The 20,323-nt window shown below is 39.1% G+C and overlaps 1 protein-coding gene across 1 annotated transcript in view; it reads right to left on the bottom strand.

The window, feature by feature from the left end:
• GNAI3 (G protein subunit alpha i3) overlaps positions 1 to 19,340 on the bottom strand; it is a 31,679-nt gene extending 12,339 nt beyond the window's left edge. The window contains exons 1-2 of the mRNA XM_081325734.1: positions 19,134 to 19,340; positions 1,716 to 1,758 (exon numbers count right to left, since the gene is read on the bottom strand). Of these exons, the coding sequence (XP_081181860.1) occupies positions 1,716 to 1,758; positions 19,134 to 19,251 (161 nt within the window). The 5' untranslated portion in view covers positions 19,252 to 19,340. The remainder of the gene's footprint in view (positions 1 to 1,715; positions 1,759 to 19,133) is intronic.
• Between the last annotated feature and the right edge of the window lie 983 nt (positions 19,341 to 20,323).

Raw genomic sequence — 20,323 nt, 5'->3', positions numbered from 1 at the left:
CAGTCACTTAATAACCATTCAGAGTTATGATGTACTCAAAAAAATGTACTTATGATGATCCTCAAAGTAATAACCATCCTTGTGGTCATTTGATTTGCATTTTGGGTGCTTGCCAGTTGGATAAATTGAATTTGAACTTATGATCCTGTGATTGATCTATCTATCTATCTATCTATCTATCTATCTATCTATCTATCTATCAAATTTAGATGTCACTCATCTCGCAATGTGAGGTGACACTGAGCATAATAAAACATAATAAAACATGGAAATAAGAACAATTATAACATATAAAAACCGGTGAAGCAGTTATTCACTTAATATCACTTGATTTGCTTAATTACTGCGGTGACCTGCGGTGACCATCATAAAAACAGTCACAGAATTGAGTCCAGTCATGAAGTGACTTTGGGATTCATGGCTAAATGGATTATGACAGTAATTTTTATTTTTATTTTATTTTATTTTATTAAATTTATATACCGCCCTTTCCCGAAGGACTCAGGGCGGTTTACAGGGTATTTAAAACAACCAGTACAAAAGTTAAAAACAAATTTAAAAAGATTAAATCATCCCTAAAATTAAAACACCAGTTAAAAATTCTCAGCCTGGGCCGGAGAGCTCAAAGAGCCAGGTCTTCAGGTCCCAGCGAAATGTGCGAAGGTCGGGGGCAGTCCTAATCTACATGTCACAGGATTGCCATATGACATGTGTTTTGACCATGCAATTTCAACCATCCTTACTAGCGTGGGCATGTTACAATGACAACAGCGATAGACAAACATACTTGAAGAATACCAGGTTGGAGAAGATTGTTATTTGGATATGTAAGAGGAAATAACCCTCTTGACCTCTCGTAGGATTCTTGGAGAATGGTCAAATAAATAATGACTACATTTAAACCTTTGCATCTACATGGCAGAGAGTATGGTTACTTGAGGGACTGTCTATCTCCCATAGTATCTGCCTAGCCAATTAGATCAAGCAGGCTTGGTGCACTTCAGGTTCCCTTGATTATACAATACCATTTATCAGGACCCCTGAAAGGTGTCTTCTCTATAGTATCTGACCTTTGGAATCAGTCCCCCCCCCATGACCCCACTCTGGTATTTTGAAGGACTTGAAGATCTGGCTTTTCACCCAAGCCTTTGGTGAGGATAAGCTCAGTTGGGCTGTGTGGATCTGTTCCTTTTTCATTCCAGCTTTTGTCATATTTGCCATCTTTTCTTTATTATTGTCTATTCCCCCTCCCTCCCTCCCTCCCTCCCTCCCTCCCTCCCTCCTTCTTTCTTTCTCTTGTGAACTGCACAAAGTCATTGGGAGTCAGGTATATAAATCTTACAAATACGTTTAATACTTTACTTTGATTTCAGTTATTTAAAATGATAGCTTTTTATTGTCTTTTTTTCTATTCAACTCATATGACCTCTGAAAAGTTAAGGCTTTGAGCCAACCAGAAATATTTGGTACATGCTATGTAATAGTGAAGCTGCATCTAAAAAATAAAAAAGGGAGGGGGGCTTGCACAAACAGAAGTACCTTTTGTTTACGTAATAACCTCACCCAATCCAGTGAGATCCCAGTTTGCATATTTTATACTGTATACATTATAGTTCAGGTACTGTACAAGGAGGAAAAAGGCTCTTTCATATGTAGGCGCTATGCTTCAATTCAAATGAATTGTGTCAATATCATATATTGCATATTTTACTTACTTCATCTGCTTCACTATGGTACTTTTACCAGATTCTCCAGCACCTGAAAGGACAAAGAAAAACTGAGATTATTTGATGTATCGTCTGAGCAAAAGTGATTTTTCCTCTACTAGTCGATGGATCCAGAAGCATCAAAGCACTAGATATAATTTAAGCAATTACACATCTAAAGAACAATCATAAGTAATCTACTGACAGTTTACACTGAAGAATTCTACTTATTCTCCCACTATACAGCCATTAGAAGTGTGAATTACAGACTGGAAAATCTGAGAGGATATGATTTCAGTCAAAGGCAAAATCTGTCTCTATTCGTATTTTGTGGAATGCAAAAATTAAAAAAAAAGACAAAATTGGCCTCTCCAGAAAAGGACACACTTCCTCACTGGTTTGTTATGTATATATGGGAAATGATTGTGTCAACATCGTAGCTAGCTACCAATATAGTTAGTAAAGGCAGTAGAAGTAAGCTTGCATAACAAGTAACAATGTCATAGATATATGCAGATCACTCAAAAAGTGGCATTCAAATACTTGCCTCCTTCCCATTCTTAAAAACAGTTAAAGGTTCAGCGTCTGTAAGGATTAACCTTTAAGACTTAATCTGACTCCCATTTACTCCTTAACAAAGGACTTAAATCTGCCTTAGTGAAGCTGATTTTTTTAAAAAAACAAAAACAAAAACCAGTTTGACCCAAGAGTACATATGGACTGGTCAAATTTGAGTCAGATTACTGAAAGCCGAGTTAAATTTCTAGCTATTTCAACAGAGCAGCATAGGTTTGTACTACTGATTAATGCAAGAGAAGGTAAAATGAAGGTTTATGCTTGATCACCTTAAAAGAAGTTGAGCTGAGAAACTGAATGAAGTTCATAGCAACATTATCTGTGCCATCTTAAAAGAGTTCTGATAAGCAAAGTTAAGGAGATAGTACATTACATACAGTAGCTACATAAGACAATGCCAGAACTCACCACACTTCTAAATTCCTCAATTAGCACTGCCAATATATGAAAGTGAAATTGTACCACCTAATATGATCATGTACCAACGCAGAAGCAGAACAATACAGTAATCAAATCTGCAAAGCACTTTATAAGCACCTGATACAACTCACCACTAAAGTTGGTCTCCATTTTGATTTGTGAATCAGGAATGATATGTTCATGGAATGAAGCCTCATTTAAGCTTTGCACAACCCTAATAACTACTTAATTCATCACACACACACACACACACACACACACACACACACTGCTATCATTCTTTACTGGAGTAATCATGTTTTAAATCAATTTGAAATAAAAAAACCCTCCAACAGCTTTCACATCTCACTGCCAAAGAGAGAGAATTGGAGATCCAAATCCCTAAATATCTTTGTCAGATTCCAGATAGATCTAACAAGTATTTCTTGTTTGAACATAGGTTCTTTATGTGTCATATTAGTTATGGGTTTTCAGACTCTCAAGCCACATAACTAACACACATATGCAATGCAAATAAGGAAGGAGGAATATAGTGGGCTTGGGGTTTAATTAATTCATTTTCTTCTGATATGAATCAACGGAAGGGAAGAAAAATCACCTTCTATTCTGCAACCGACAAACTGGAAATATTTCTTCCTTTGATCCCTTTCTCTACTTCTCCTTAGATTTACTCTGAATATCATATACATCTACATCATCATCATCATCATCATCTTTAGCCATTGTCTATCCTCTGCAGAATGAAGGCTTCTTCTGCATGTTTCCAAACAATACGGTTCTGAGCTTTCTTTCATCAATTGGGCCCTCAATACTTGCTGATGTCGTCAATCCATCTTGTTTTAGATTTCCTTTGTGAACACTTTTTATCAAGTGGTATCTATTCTATGACTGCCAGGGGTAGGCAACCTCGGCTCTTTTATGACTCATGGACTTCAACTCTCAGAATTCCTCAGCCAGCTATGCTGACTGAGGAATTCTGGGAGTTGAAGTCCATGAGTCATAAAAGAGCTGAGGTAGCCTACCCCTGGCCTAGGCCCACCTGCCATCAGGTCTTCTATGTGACCAGCTCATTTCCATTATATATTAAATAGTAAATTGTACCACAAGCATATTTTTACATTGTGTATTTGTCGGTGGGTTCTCAAGTATTACAACACTGGAATTAAAGTAACTGAAGCCTATTATGTATCAACAATATACGGTATCCTTTTTGCTGCTGAGAATATAACAAATTAATTTGTTAGGTGAGCTTGGTATTATTCCAATTATTTCAGTGCTTTAGCTTTACAAAAAACAGGAATCCTGTGAGTTCTGTAAACTGAAAAAGGGTATGTAAGACCTCCCAGATTTCATAGAGCAGCTCAGATTTCCACTCAAAAGAGTCACTAAGTTAACAGAAAAGCCCAAGAGTATTTAAACATCTGCCTACATCTAACAGCTTCCATATACAGACTCATATCTTACTATTAAGAAACAATCCCTTCATCATCCAGTGCAGATTTGGGAAAAGGAAAGCTACAATTGGAAAATACAATCACTCAAAATTATATTATTCCCTATTCTATAATGGAAGATTCCATTCTTCGATCCTAGCTAGATCAAAGAAACTCCCATTATTAGAGAGAAATATTATTTGGAAACAGTTCCAACTATTCTAATCACCACCTCAATTTTTTGGGAACTGCCCCCTGTTGAACTTTAGTCCACTTCATCCCTTCTATGCTTTAGGACAGGGGTAGGCAACCTTGGCTCTTTTATGACTCATGGACATCAACTCCCAGAATTCCTCAGCCAGCACAGCTGGCTGAGGAATTCTGGGAGTTGAAGTCCACAAGTCATAAAAGAGCCAAGGTTGCCTACCCCTGCTTTAGGACATGTATAAAAACCTTCCTCTTCCAGCTGGCAAAAAGGAAAGCACTTTACAGGATGCAAGTAGTGGAGGCTGCGATGGGTGTGGATCTTTAAAATTATTCATATTAATCACCTAAAACCTTTGGGGAATGGGACATACCAATATCATAAATAATTATCTTTCACTAAGGCTTGAAGTGGAGATGCATAAAATCTCAGGCAGTTAATAGAAAATAATCTCTCTATTACAACAAAATAATGAATTGGGCAGCCTATAAAATTAATAAACAAATAACTTAGTTCTTAGAATTAGATATATTTAACCCGAAACCTTATTTCTTGGAATGATAATTAGTTGTAGTAATCTTGTTTCTTTTTATGTACTGTTTCCTAAGAAAAACTTCAAGTAATGTTGGCTCAATATAATATTTAATGGTGTACCTATATTATAGTAAGATAACAAAATGTATATATGTATAATGTTATTATATATTGAATTATATAATTCAGTATACTGAATTACCAATGGACAGCTTTGCTAAGTAGGCTTCTCTCAAAATCCTCACAGGACAATCATATATATGTCTATTCAGAAATAGCTGCCTCCTTCAATTCCCAAGTCAGAGGATGAACAGAGTGTTTAAAAAGTTATTATTATTTCACAGGATTGCATCTATTACAGTTATAAACTAGAGGCAGGATGAAGCAGGAAGTATAGTGTAGCTTAGCTTTCTAGCTCCTGTGTTATCTTATTACACAATTCTTCCACTGCAGCAGGATTCTTAATACCTACTATTTGAGCAAAGGGAGAGGTCATTATAGTGTAACATACACCCACTCATCCAAATCTGTACATACGGATGTAAACTGTACATCTTGAACTGTAAGTTTAAATGTAAACTTTAAACTGAATATACTGATGTAAAACAAAGAATTATAAACAACATAAAAACACATGAAGATATTAATTCTGAAAGTATACAGTATTGAATGCATGCTATGCAATATTTTAGAACCAAATATTGCTACTTGTTTACATACTTTAGACTCTCCTGGGAGTAATAATCTAACAATTACATTTTCCCACAGGGAAAAAAGGTTGTCTCTTAAGTATGTTATACAAACCAAGTAAATCCAGTCCTGGATTGGGGTATGGGGATTAGAGTTTGCATGTATTTCATCATTATAATCTTTTGTTTCAGGATCGATTCTCAGCTGTGATGCTTCTGAATCACTTCTAATTACACTTCTAATATTCCAGTGCAATTTTCCAGGACATAACATGGGCAAAACAAAACAGAAAAAAAGCAGCGGACAGGGAAAACGTTAAATAATTTCTCTCATACTGCCACTTTTCAACTCCATTGCTAAGCCATTACAGCAGTTAAAGTTACATCACTCCAGATGAACTGAAAATATGCAGTTCTTGTACTGTTTGTAAGTTCCACCTCAAAAAGGAATAAAGGTATTATCTCTCAATGAGCAGCAAATTTTCTTTAATAAGAACAATTATATAAGGGGTAAATTGTCACTTTAGGGAAAGTATGCTGACTTTAACTTTGTTTCTCCATTCTTTTAACACAATTAAGTACTATTACTACTCAATATCATCAAAAATATTGTAACTGCAAGAGTTTTATTACAAGCAATAATAAATGTCTTTTTAACTACAAATAGCTCTGGGCCTTCATATATATGCGGAGTATGGCATCTCAATTTTTCTCTAACCCCCTTAATCGCTCTGTTCTGTGACTAGGAGGGAGGCAGTCTTAGAACTGAGGATTTGGCAGCAATCCAAGCTTCTGTCCAATTGCCTCATTGATTGGGAAATCTGGGGGCAGTTCTCCGAAGTTTTCAGATGGATCTGGGCCAGTTTTGAACTCAACCTTTCCTCTTCCGTTCAGCTTCTGGTTACTTAATGTTCTGACAGTCAGATTCTGAGCCCCTTTATAGAATATGTTTCCAATATTATGTTGGGTTAGAGAGAAAAACAAGGTACGTAAATGCATACAGCGCAAGGCTTCTGGGTTCTTTCCAATTCCTATATGCCTGAGAATTGGTTTGTGTGCAGGCACATGTACACATATTTTTTTTTCTTCAGGGATTAATCAAGATGTTTATAAATACTGCCTGCACCTGGGTGTATATGCGTATATAAAAGACAGGTGCAACACACAATTCCTTTGTACATATATGTGTGTGTTTCTACATAAAGAAGCACAGGGCGGATTGTATAGACTCTAATCTAGATCACACTACTAGGATGGGATGGGGGCATAGAATGGAACAGACAGCAGTATTTGACATTGTTGCCTTTCCCATAAGTTGCACTGGGGAAATGTTGTTTCTATGCAGGCTCCTGCCCAATTAATTTGGGTGGCTTCTCTTACCATACCAAATTTGGTCCTATTCAGTTTTGTTTTTAGAAAATTATCTAAACCGACAGAACAAACTGACAGACTTAAGAACAACTGCAACACTCTGACACACATAGGCCTAATATATGTTGTCTCTTGCAAAATTCAGTTAGATAAACAGAAATGGACAGATCTATTTTGACTGGAATTAAATAAGACTTAAAAGTACTCTGGCTCAACTGGGTCAGTGGATTGTAGGGTTTCTCCAAATTACAGTAAGAAAGGGAATTTAAAAATAATAAACATTAAGTGAAGCAGGTAGATCAAAACAACTGCTCTCACATATCCAGGCGCTTTATGTAATAGGAAAATCACAAAACAATACACGTCAGCCAATTTGAATGGTTCTCCACAACAGTGTTTTTCCTGGAAGGTTTCAATAATGGAACAAAAGAACAATAGACATGTTGTCTAATGCAGAAAAGAACATACTGAGAGGAATAGAGGAGGGGTAACAGCAGCATTCCTTGAAATCTTTTTGTTTTCTCACTTTGTCAGGAAAATTGACAAGACTCCAAGGCCTACATAAAAAGAGTGAACGTTGGATTTTATTTTAGCATCCACACAAAGTATCATACTCTTTCAGGCAGTTATTATTATACAGCACTATACCAATAGGCAGCAACTCATTTATACATACCCAAGGACAAAGTTAATTTTATATTTATTTAGTAGTTTTCATTGAATATAGACAGGATTATTGTTTGCGGGGAAATATGCAGTTTTTATATGACTTAAAAGAAAGAGAAAAATATAACTGATTCAATACTTTATGTAACTGCTTCCAGAATAATCTTCACAACAAAAAGCACAAAGTGGTCACAGCATGTGTAGAAAAGCTTGCTTTCCCACCACTTCTGAAGAGAATAAAACTGCAACCAACATACAGAACAAGGACTATGATAGAAGTATAATCATAAAATATTCCGACATTTTTCTAGTGAAGGGGGCATTGTATTTTTGTTTACTACCGTGATATCACTTTTAATATTTTTTTTCTTGGTTAACCCATCAAGATTGATTTTTCAATTACATATTTCTCAAAGTTTTTGCCAAGCTATTTTTATAACATAGAAAACAGTAGTGATCATTATCCAGCAAACTAACAAAGATATCTGCAAAATAATAAAAGCTGTATTGAGAATTATGTAATAAACTTTTATTCTTCTTGGATTTGCAGGATTTCTCCTTTCTTTTAAGGGAAGCAGAGTGTCAACGCTGTGACAAACTGAACTGAAGCCATTTTTCATTTTGTCTTCATTGCCACATTTTAGTTTAGAGATTTTAGATAAAGGAGGGAGAGGGGGGATGTTAAGTTTCTCAGTTAGCCATAACAATACTTCTGTATGAGAACCAAGGTCAGTCCTGATAAAGAGTTTTTGGTGGACTGAGAAGCTGGGAGGAGAGCCTGTGTTTTGAAATAATTGGTGAATGTGATTTATGACAGCAATTTGGGGTGAGAATTGCAACTTGATACTTTGTAGCCTAAGGGAGGGGATTTTAGTCTTGGGTTCACCTTTGTATGTGCCGATATCTAGTTTCCTAAATAAAATGTTCTTTAAGGAAGAAATCCTTGCCTTGAAGTTCTTTTAAATGGTTTCATCTATCAGAACCATGACATAGCCATTTTATGTTGTTTGAAATTTAAAACAATAGAGTAAAACAGTTGACCGCAATTTTGGGGGCACCAGGGACCGGTTCTGTGGAGAGGTTTTTCCGCGGACCAGAGGGGGCATGGTTTTGTGTACTGTCTGCATCCCTTGGATGGGGCATCGCTTGTTTGTGCAGCCCAGTTTCTGGCATGCCGCAGACCGGTGCCAGTCCATGGACCAGGGGCTGGGGACCCCTGAATTAAAATACATTTGGTGTTGTGTAACAACCCTAAAAGATGGCATCAAAACTGTAACATGTATTGAAAAAAATGTCTATTTTTGTTAATCTTAAATCCACTACCTAGAATAGGACCGAAAACCTGACGCCCTCAAATTGTTTGGGCCCCATTTTCCAAAAGATACTTACAAGACTGCCTACTCCAACCAGAAATAACCTGTCCTGGCAGAAGGTATCGATACTGAAAAGGAGTAGGCCAAGGCCACAAAGCACTATTTATTGACTATAGTCCTGGTTTATGTTACCCTTTATCCCCAAATTAAAATTGCCCCTTCTTTAGCAGCATTCTGGTAGATATAAGGACTGAGTTCTTCTGGAGGACAACTGCCATAGTTGTCCTCCAGAAGAAGCTACTAAACTTGCCATAGATTGCTATTATTGCCATCTGCTGTGGTTATTCTTATTGTGTTAAATTTTGAGGATGGCTCCAATAGAATTGTTACTATTATTGCTACGGTTTAACGGGTTTACATTATTACTATTGATATTTAAGTACTGGCTTCTTATAAACCACCAGGAGTCCTTGGCAGATTTAGTGGTATACTAGACAATGTGTAACCTGTTGGATCATCCTCTGAGAGCTATTTCCTTATTAAACAGAGAAAGAGAATCCTATGAGTGGATTGCTATTGTTTTGGTTTTAAAATTAAAGAAGAAACCTTCATTTTATTAAAGAAGAAAGATGCATAGCAAGACAAATGCAGATGCTTTTCTTTTAACAATGGATTTTTTTGATGACAGCATTTGTGGTTGATCTCCCATTCTTTAAAAATGATCTAACGTTTTCACTTCTTTCTTCTTGGCTTAAAGTGACATACCATACTGACCATGCTGAAATACTGGTTTTTCCAAATAAACCAGCACATTCTCCACAGTTTGTCCTCACATTTTATGTATAGTGAGAGCAAAGCATGGCTGAAGGATGGCATCCTCACCTTCTGATAAATTAAGTGTAATTCTTGGAATCGTGACAATATCACTCTTGAATGCACTAATCTTTACCTTTGCTATAACATGATACTTGTGAAATTCTTCTGTGATCATCCAGGTTCCATTGCAAAACCTTGGAAGATCCAAGTTCCTTATTAAAATGATGGGAGATCTTGTTTCCAGTTCTGGTTTTATATGGTGGCAATCCAGAAAGCTCAGTTGTATCAAGGAATTCTGCTGAAAAATGAGTAGCATTAGCTCCTACATTGACAGCATTAAAGAAACAATATTCTTTCAACATTCCAGGGAACTATCTCATCCATGTGGAATTGTTATTTTCCTAACATTTCATTAAGAGGACCAAAGATAGAGTTTTTTGTGAATATTTCTACAGGAATGTCAAAAGTTGAGTGGATAAAATTAATACATTCTTCCATACCAGAACCATACATTCAGGTCATTCTACAGGTAGTCCTCAACTTGCAACTCAATTGAGCTTGAAATTGTGGTTGTAAGCCACTGAGGTCATAGGTTGAGGCAGCATACGACTGGACCACATTTTTCAACATTTCACCATTTTCAACATTTTTTCCTATGGTCAGTAAGCAAATCCATTTTCGCCAGTGGGCATTTTTTTTCTAGAAACCAGAAGTAAATGTCCAAAACTGGCAAAAAATATTACAAGTCATGGTCACATAATAGGAGGCTACAAATGACTGTACAGGTGAGCCAGCTGCCAAGCACCCAAAATGTGACCACATGGCCACAATGGAAGAATGGCTGTTGCAACTTCAAAAACTGATCATAGGTAACCCTGGGGCGGTCCTTCATAACTTCAAAAAGGTGCTAAGGTGTAAGCCAAATATACTTGTATTTCATCATTTTGATTTTTGTCTTCTCCCATATCCAATATAAATTTAGAATATCTTTGTTCTCACACATATATTTTTCTTCAGCTGAAACTTGACAAAGCTTCTTCATAAGTATGACTTTTTTTGGTGCATGAATTCTCCACCTCAGCATCATCATTTCCTCTTTTCACAACTGGCAGAAGCTGACAGAAATCACAACAAATGGTTAAAGTTCACCCAAAGACCTAATTCTTGCCACATATATTGTGAAGAGCCCAGCCTATGGTTTCAAAGCTCTCCCTCCTGACCATGGGGCTCTCATCCTAGACATTAAGTCTCACGTGTTAAAGCAAACTTGCAGTATTGGAGGTTTTTTCAATGTTAAAAAGGGCATTTTCATTTACTTGGAGGAGTATCTTGAACCATGAATGTGCTGTCCTACCAGCATGCATCAAAGTTGCTACAATAATGGATTACTATAGCAATAACAATTATCCAGAGGTTGCAAACTGCCAGTTTCTCCCAGGAAACAGGAATGCACAACAGTGAAGGCAGACTTTGACATCATCAGAAATATTACAATAGGCAAGCCATGAATTTTGCCTCACTCTTTCTCTGTTAAGGTCTTGCTGCTGAAGGAGGGTATTGTCATGTTGAGGACCTCTTACACTAATTAGCATTTACCACATTTTCTCAAGTTGATCTTCTTTGTCCTCCTCCATCTTTTTTATTCTGTACCTTTCCTTGTGATTCTAGAGAGGTGCAGCCCTTTCCTTCCTCCATTCCTTTATCTCTCCTCCTCCTTGCTGCACCCCACTTACTTTTGTTATCATCTCTTGACCATGATACCCACCCTCTCTCTGCACATGGAATAATTACGTTATTTTAATGTGCTTTTTAAAGCCATAACGTTGCGCGTTGCCGTTCTCACCTCAGAACAGTTTATAGAATGCCTGATAAGCTTCTTCAGTGTGCTGTGGGAAACTGTCAAGGGACATTTTTTAAAAAGGATCATGTGTCCTCCTGGGGGCTAGGGTGAATCTGCTCTACATGATCTCTAGCAGCCAAAAGAGGAGTTAGGCTACACTCAATTTCAGAATAGAAACAGTAAACAAAAAACAAAAAACAGGATGAACAAAGGCCAAAGTATAATGGCTAATGTATTTGACTGACACCAGAGAGATCTGGTTTCTATTCCATTCTGCTGCCAAGGCGGTCACTTGGTGACTTTTAGCTCAACCTACCTCAGAGGTGGTTACAAAGAAATGCAGGAAGATGCACCACTATATAAGTGCCTGGAGTTCCTGAACAAAAGCAGATGTAGATATATGTGCATGTTTGTGTAGCAGAGAAAGGGCACATAAAGCAATAAAAATATCCGGGTCTTTCATCATGCACTTTAAAGCCATTGCTTTTTAAAGAACCATACGATGAGTCAACCCCTTGTTGCTGGGTGGGGGAGGGAACAAGGGACTGTGAGACTGGCTTAGAAACTGTCACAGAACACGGAAAAGGAAGATCACATGAGCACAGCTGCTGCCGTGCTGCTTGGCTGCTGGAGATCAGTAGCACCGAAGCAGTCACAGTTTCCCCAAATTTCATTCCCTTGGAAGTCATGGGTCTCAGATTATGGAACGTTCTGTAAGTTAGTCCATTTGAGATACCTTGATTCAAAAATTGTCACCCTGTGATGCACCCTTTCACCCAGGTAAAAGTCATGACAACAATATTGTTGTTGTTGTTAGCTGCAAAGTCGTGTCCGACCCATCGCGACCCTATGGACAACGTTCCTCCAGGCCTTCATGTCCTCTACCATCTTCTGGAGTCCATTTAAGCTCACGCCTACTGCTTCAGTGACTCGACAACAATATTAGAAGTATATAAATACAATACAAAACAGTACTATGCATGACAATACATAAATACAAGGCTGTCCCTTGACCATGCTAGCTATAGGAAATATCTGAAGAAGGGTTGCTAATCCTTACCTTGCAAAAGTCTATATTAATAAATTTACTATACAGTTTGGATAGCCTTTAAAAGTCTATTGAAAATGTCTCACCAGGAAAACCCTTTCCTTGAGAATGTGCCAACATTCACATTAGGTATGGATCCTCAAATAAAGTTTTTACCAATGACCAAATGCTGGGATAGAAACAGCAAAGCCACCTATGGTAAATTCTACTTCTGATAATTTAAATGAGCATTTTCCCCAAACTGACCATATAATTCCAAAGGAAAAAAGCATTAAGTGTATGTAAAGAGACATAATATATTGTGTATTACAAAATAAGTGCAAATAGACCTTGACTTACAATCATTTATTCAGTGATTGTTCAAAGTTATGGTAGCACTCAACAAAGGGACTTATTACTGACCCTTGAAGTTACAGCCGTTTCAGCATCCCTGCGATCAAGTGATCAAAATTTAGGCTCGGGCAGCCCACTCACACTTAAGACTGCAGGGGAACTTCAACTCCACCTATTTATTCATCCTCCCCTACCCCAGTCCTGTGTGCAGTTTTGGCCTGGATACTCTGTGGCCCCTGCAACCTTAGCTGCAGTCTTCTTGCTCTCGCTGATAACCAAGCATGCCCAGCCTGACCCTACATGAGGCAGCTACTAGCAGCACAAGGCTGTCTGTAATCTACATGAGGTCATGCATGGTGAGTTCCTCAGAAGACCTGGGGAAGATGGCCTTACGTGGTTAGCAACTGCATCCTGAATGGGTGGGCATGCCTCAGCAGCAGCAAGAGCAAGAGCAAGAGCAAGAGCAAGAGCAAGAGCAAGAGCAAGAGCAAGAGCAAGAGCAAGAGCAAGAGCAAGAAAAGAGTGAAGGTCAGCTAGAGCAGTGAAACACAGAGTGGTGAGGGCAAATGCAGCTGAGACTGGGCAGAGACAGCTGAGTCTTCCCAGCCGGCTGCTGGGGGCGTCTGAGGCTTCCTGGGTTGGCTGCAGCTTCAAACCATGCCATACTGCTGGGCCGTGGCTTAGGAGCTTCGTGCAGTTCCAGAGCCCTGCTGTGCCAAGAAACCCCTGAGCCACAGCATGGCAAGCTGCCCCAGAGGTCATGGGATGAGCCCTCGGCTAAGGACTGGTGGAATTCAGTGGAAAGCAACAATGGGCAATTGACAGCAATAATGTGATTGCTGTTGCTCAGTGATGCAGTTACATTTTATGACTGCATTGCTTAGTGACAGAAATGCCAAAAACCAAAGTACAGCTATAATTAGGAAGAAAATAGCTGCTAGTGCCTGGAAAAGATAATAAAGGTATGGGAATTTGTTTGCAAGTCAAATACAAACTTTTAACTCAGGAATGTTTTAGACCTTTTGTAAATTTTAATATTTTAGTGAATGCTTACCAATCAAGACTATACACTAACACATAATTTATCACTCTGCACCACCTTTCTGTATCAAAGGCATGGCTAAACCTTTATATTAACAATATATTAGGAATCCTTACAGAGGATATTGAAATATAATTAACAAAGAGATTATATCAGTTATGAGCTCAGTTATTATGGGCTCAGATATCACATAATTTATACTTCAATGCCACAGTTATATTTACCAAGAACTAAATGCTGAACTTGTTGGTAAATAATTGCAAACAGGATTGTAAATTTGTGCCAGCTCCTGGCGGTAATCCAGACAGGAAACCAAAACCATGAGTACTAACGCTACCTAAGGGCTACAGTAAGAGAAACTTTCCCCGCCCCTTCCCCTGCCTTTAGTTTCCAGAGAACTAGGGAAGGTCCCTTATGAAGTGCTTTCTCCACCCGCCCCCATCCTTACTTTGGACTCTGATTTCTCTTTATCAGACCATTGTCTAAGCTGCAGCTCTTCCTCTTCTCTCCCAAGGTATTCTCACAGCTCGTTACAGTTTTTCCCTATGTACTACTGACTTTTTCCAAAATGTATACATAGGAACATCCATGATGTCCTCTGAACATTATTTTTAAATTATGTCATGCTTTATAAGATTCTTTAACCAAATCTACTTTTTCATTGCTTTAATATACCAAAACAAAGTGGAGAAAAATGAGGAAAAACACAAATGGGGGAAAAATATAGTAATATGCTTACAGGAAATCATTACGCCTAGGTTTTAATACACAATTAAACCTTGATTACAGGGAATAATATTGTTCAATCTTTCCACTATGCTGACAGAGAGCCAGTTCGTAAACAGGAAGCAAACATATATGGGTTTCAAAGATTCAAAACATGGACCTGCACTGTCTTTCTAAAATGAAAGATAAATGTTTTTCGTTTTGGTGTTCCTTCCCCCCTCCCCCCCCCGCTTAATAACATAGAGCTTTTCAATTTGATCAATTGTATTTTTAGTGACTTGGGTAACGTATAAAGATATTATAAATGACATTAGTGGAAATAAATAAGGCAACAATTCCTAAGCCCCAGTATGTAAGAGCTTGCCTCAAAGAGCAACCCTGAATCACAAAAGCGCTCCAGTTTTACTAATTTAAAACAGTAATTCAAACCACTACATACAATGTATGAACTGTATACGAGAGGGGAAATACTGTACATAAATAAACTTCCCCTAACAAAATCTTCAGAGAACTCTCCAAAAATTTTTTTTAAATTTTAATCCCATTTATATCCCGCCCTTCTCCGAAGACTCAGGGCGGCTTACAATCTAAGCACAAATCAAATGTGCTTAGCAATAGCCTTCATTCTATGTATATGCCTGCTTATTAGGGCTTTCGCCCCCCCCCCAAGCGGCATTATTACAAAGTCAGCTTATTGCCCCCAACAATCTGGGTCCTCATTTTACCTACCTCGGAAGGATGGAAATGAAGTGGAAGGCTTGTTTAGTCCACTGTTTTATTTCAACTGTAACTAGTTAAATATTCTTAGGGCATAATGTTGATAAGTATCATATTGTTATATCATATGGTAAGCAAAATAACTTCCTAAGAATACAGAATTCTCATTTTTATCTACAGCTGCTAATAACCACGGAGTTACAGTCAAACTAAGACAGTTATTTTTTACTCAGTTGAATATAAAGGAGACCAAATCATGATCCTGATCTCCACTGTTAATAATTTTTAACAGATGCAGCTCCATTTTGGCTTCTCTGAGAGTTTTGATGTTGGAAAAACAAGGGTTGACAAAATTTATCTTATGATTTTTCATGGCACTACAACGATCATAACACTACCTACCAAAGATGGTGGGTCAGGCCAAGGGAATGAATACAACTTTTCTGTTCTGAGCCTATAATCAATCATTTTGACTGCCTGAGTCAAAGGTAAATTTGAATAATTTTATAAAAACACTGCTTATTTAATTATGCTTAATACTTCATATGAAAGTGATTTTGTATCTGCATTATCCTTTTCCTTCTTTTTTCAGCTCTAGAATGTATTTTTGAGATTGGCATGCTAAAATAAATTAGAAAAGAGCAACACAGAATTATTAAATTATAACTTTAACTGGTGTTTTAAAAATCCCCCAAAGTAGATTTTTCTCATTTTCACTGCTTCAGCACACTAAACTGATTCTATTTCTGTGAAAAACCACCTTATTTTGAGCATAAAACAGCTGCAATAACAATTTTTGAAGCTTGGGCTCAGAACTGGGATGTTTTAAACTTGAAACATTTTCATAGTGTTTGAAGTAGCCCATTTTGTATCTTTTGTAAGCATTTGACAAATTAAGAAACAGCAAATTAAAAGGAGGAATCTATGATCTACTAAACATAAGTTGCCCAACTGATCTGGAGTGCTTTTTTCACACCCAAAAGAGCTGTTTAGGGTTAATATTTCACTGTTTGCCAATAACTTTGCATGTAGATTAGGGGTGTCAAACTGCCAGCCCACGGGCTGGATGCATCATAGCAAAACCGCACCCACCCCATTGATACATTGCGACACATGATGTTGAGAGTTTGAAACCCCTGATGTAGATGTTCCTCAATGTTAAGTTTTATGCTAGATACATACTTGTAAGAGTCTCCCACTTTCTATTGATATTCCTAAGGAAATCTCTAAGTTTCTTATTCTCTGGCTTGTTGACCTCCATTCACTAATTTATAATCCTCTACTTCAGGGGTTCCCAACCCCTAATCTGCAGACTATTTGTTACCTGTCCTTGGCCTGTTGTGAATGGGCTGTGCAAGTGATCTTCTCCCCCTCCCCCCCCCCCGCGCCACTGCTGCCACTGGAGCCAGAAAGGTTGGAGACCATTGCTCTATTTGATCTCATGAGTTATATGCTTTTATATAAGGCAGTGATATAGGCAGTAACTTTTCTACGGAAATTTTCTTATTATTTCTGATTTTTATTTTAAACTTTTTTTAAAAAAATTGGACAGAATGGCAGTGTTGCTAGTTTTACTAGGTACCTGCTTATTTTGCTTGTAAAAAGAGTTCCATTTCAATAAATACATTACAAATTCATACCATTTGTCCCTAGGATTTTTTCTAATTTGTCAGTGTTTTGCTTCAGTCACCATTGTCTAAAACTTACTTTAAAGGAACCACAAAAAAAAAGAAAGAAAATGTAGTAGCAATATTGGTAACGGTAGCTCAGGTGTAATTTTTCTTGTCATTCCTTTTATAACAAAGAGCAGAGAAACCTTCTGCACTTGAAAGCCACCCCTTTTATAACCAAGACCATAGAGACCTACTACAAATAGAATTCACCATTTCTAGAAGTTAGACTTCTCTTATGATCCCATAGATATCTTGATATAACCTTTTTCTTTACTTCCTTTTCCATTTAAATAGTTGACGAATAAAGAATGTAATCCTCAAAGAAAGTACAGGTAGTCCTCAAGACTAGCTACTTAGTGACCATTAGAAGTTATGACTGACCCCCAAAAGGGGATTTATGATCTGGATTCAAAGTTCTGACAATCGGTTTCCCTTTGTGGTCTCATGACCAAACTTTGGGAGCTTGGCAACACAGATGCATTTACCGCATTTACGGCAGACTCTATTAGTAGAGTCCCATGGTCACATGACCATGTTTTTACAAGAGTTTGGCTAAAAACCAACTCTTGCTTCCATTTTTGGCAAAAAACGTGCCCTTGGCAAACTATTGGTTTGCTTAACGACTGCACCAAAAAAAGTTCATAAAATTGGATTGTTCGCATGGCTGATCCATTTTACGACTTATATTATGGTCATATGTCAAGGACTACCTGTAAATGGACTTTCGGTTAGACTGTTAACACAGGAAATAAAACGGCAACCCTCCCTCTGCTGTCCAGGGTGCTAGGGGTCTTTATCTCGGTTGAGTAAGAGGAAACCTCATCCGGTCTCCTTTGTCTTCGGTTCCAAAGCTGCAGTAAGATGGAACCACTATCAGATACTTCCTTTTTCTTTTAAAGACGCAGAGTTGTGTAAGTTACAATTTAAATCGTCTTTCAAGCATCCACGTAGACGTGCCTACACGCTTACCGTTTATATAGCAGCTCTTTTTTTCCGCATTAACTGTTTGTGTAGTTAACTCTTTTAAAAGAAAAAAAAAGAAACGTTCGCTCGCTATCTCCTCATTCCACACACACCCCACCATCCAAATCAGATCCGACTTGTCTAAACCAGGGGTCTTCAAACTTGGCCCTTTTATGACTTGTGGACTTCAACTCCCAGAATTCCTCAGGCAGGCACGCTGGCTGAGGAATTCTGGGAGTTGAAGTCCACAAGTCATAAAAGGGCAAGTTTGAAGACCCCTGGTCTAAACAAACCGAGGCGAACGCCTCTCTCTGGACCAAGGCTATAGATTCGGGGAAGGAAGGAAGGAAGGAAGGAAGGAAGGAAGGAAGGAAGGAAGGAAGGAAGGAAGGAAGGAAGGAAGGAAGGAAGGAAGGAAGGAAGGAAGGAAGGAAGGAAGGAAGGAAGGAAGGAAGGAAGGAAGGAAGGAAGGAAGGAAGGAAGGAAGGAAGGAAGGAAGGAAGGAAGGAAGGAAGGAAGGAAGGAAGGAAGGAAGGAAGGAAGGAAGGAAGGAAGGAAGGAAGGAAGGAAGGAAGGAAGGAAGGAAGGAAGGAAGGAAGGAAGGAAGGAAGGAAGGCCTGGAAACCTCTCCTCCCATCGAGCTGCCTCGGAAGAATCGCCTAAAGCTGTCAGGCTATAAAAGCCGTTCAAATCCCGTTCGGACAACGCCTTTCAAGCAACAACTCCCTTTCAGCTGAAAGGAGGCAGCGCGGATCCCGAAGATACGCCTGGATTGAGGTCGGACTCACTTCCGCTGTGCCCGCCGGGGTGGGTGGGGGGTAACGAAAGTCCAGAAGCCCCGAAACGCCCACCCGCCCGAGGCCGCGGAGGAGCAACCGGGACGCAGAGCGAACAAAAGCCGCTAACAAGCGAACAGGCCACCCGGTGCGGAGACCCCCAGCGGCCCCTGACAGCCGCCGTCCCCGCCGCCGCCGCCGCCTTTCCCCTCACTCTGCCCAAGACGCTCAGCGGGGCAGGCCCAGGCCCCACCCTCCGCCTCAGCCCGTTCTTCCTCCTCCTTACCGAGCAGAAGCAGCTTCACCTCCTTGGACGCCTTTTCGCCGTCCTCGCGAAGGTTGCGGTCGATCATCCGACTTCGCTCGGCCGCCGCTTTATCTTCGGCGCTCAACGTGCAGCCCATGGCGGCAACGGGACGGGCGACTCGGCAGCCCTGGCGCTCCTCAACGGCCGCAGAAGTCGGCAGGGGAGGAAACCGAAGAGGCGGGGAGGGGGGGGGGAGAAGAGAAGCGCCACCGGAAAGCTGCCTACTTCCCTCTTTCAAATCGCAGCCCGAGCGAAGCGAATGGCCCTCTGGGAAGTGTAGTCAAAGCGCGGGTCTTGGCTCAGCGCCAAGCACGGAAATTTGGGGGGGGACTTCTGGACGCCCGCTGCGCTGGGCGCAGTGCAAAGTGGGAGCTGTAGGACACGAAACAGTCAACAATACCTGAGTTTGAAGGCGGAACGTCTCGATTGGAACAAAACGTTACATTTTGTTTGCCCCCCCAAAAAATCAGGAGTTTAGCAATACCTTTTCCGACTAATCAATGTTATTAAAAGGCATCAGTTTTCCATGAATTGCAGTGCACTTCGTGACAGGTGCGTACAGTGGCTAAGTGAACCGTAGCTCACCAAAGTTTATGCTTTTTTAAAATGGCTAGTTGAAAAACACGCTGTTAGGTTCCTGGTTTTTTGGTTTTTTGCCACCATAGACTAAGATAGCTTTTCTCCTACAAATTTTTTGTACCCCGATCCAAAGTCAAGAGAAGCAAAGCAAGGATTCCGTTAAATGTTTGTTATTATTAAGAACTTGTAATTGATATACAAATGCAGTCCTAAACTCATGCAGAATAAATATTATAAAGTGCATCATCTTGAGATTTTAAAGCTATTTTACAAAAACACATCTGGGCTGCAAAAATTTTAATGACCACTAGAAGTTGTCAAACGTTTTAGAGTTTTGGATATCTCTTGGTGGTAATCTAGTGATTGGGTATTTTCAGCCTATATATGGCAACTGAAAGCCCCCAGTCCTACTAAGGGCTTGATAGATTTCAGTCCAATGTGGAAAAAACACAAAATCCAACACAACATACTAAAATATAATGGGATTTATCTGGTTTTGGCTTAGATTTGATGGTCTTTGTCAAAAATCAGCTGTTAACATTTACAAAGCCAAAGAGAAGTTGAACCTATTGCCCAGGTGTTTTCCTCAG

This window comes from Vipera berus (assembly GCF_964194415.1).
Source record: "Vipera berus genome assembly, chromosome: 3".
NCBI classification, from domain to species: Eukaryota; Metazoa; Chordata; class Lepidosauria; order Squamata; family Viperidae; genus Vipera; species Vipera berus.
The sequence above is the reverse complement of the archived record's forward strand: the minus strand, read 5'-3'. Positions and strand labels throughout refer to the sequence as shown.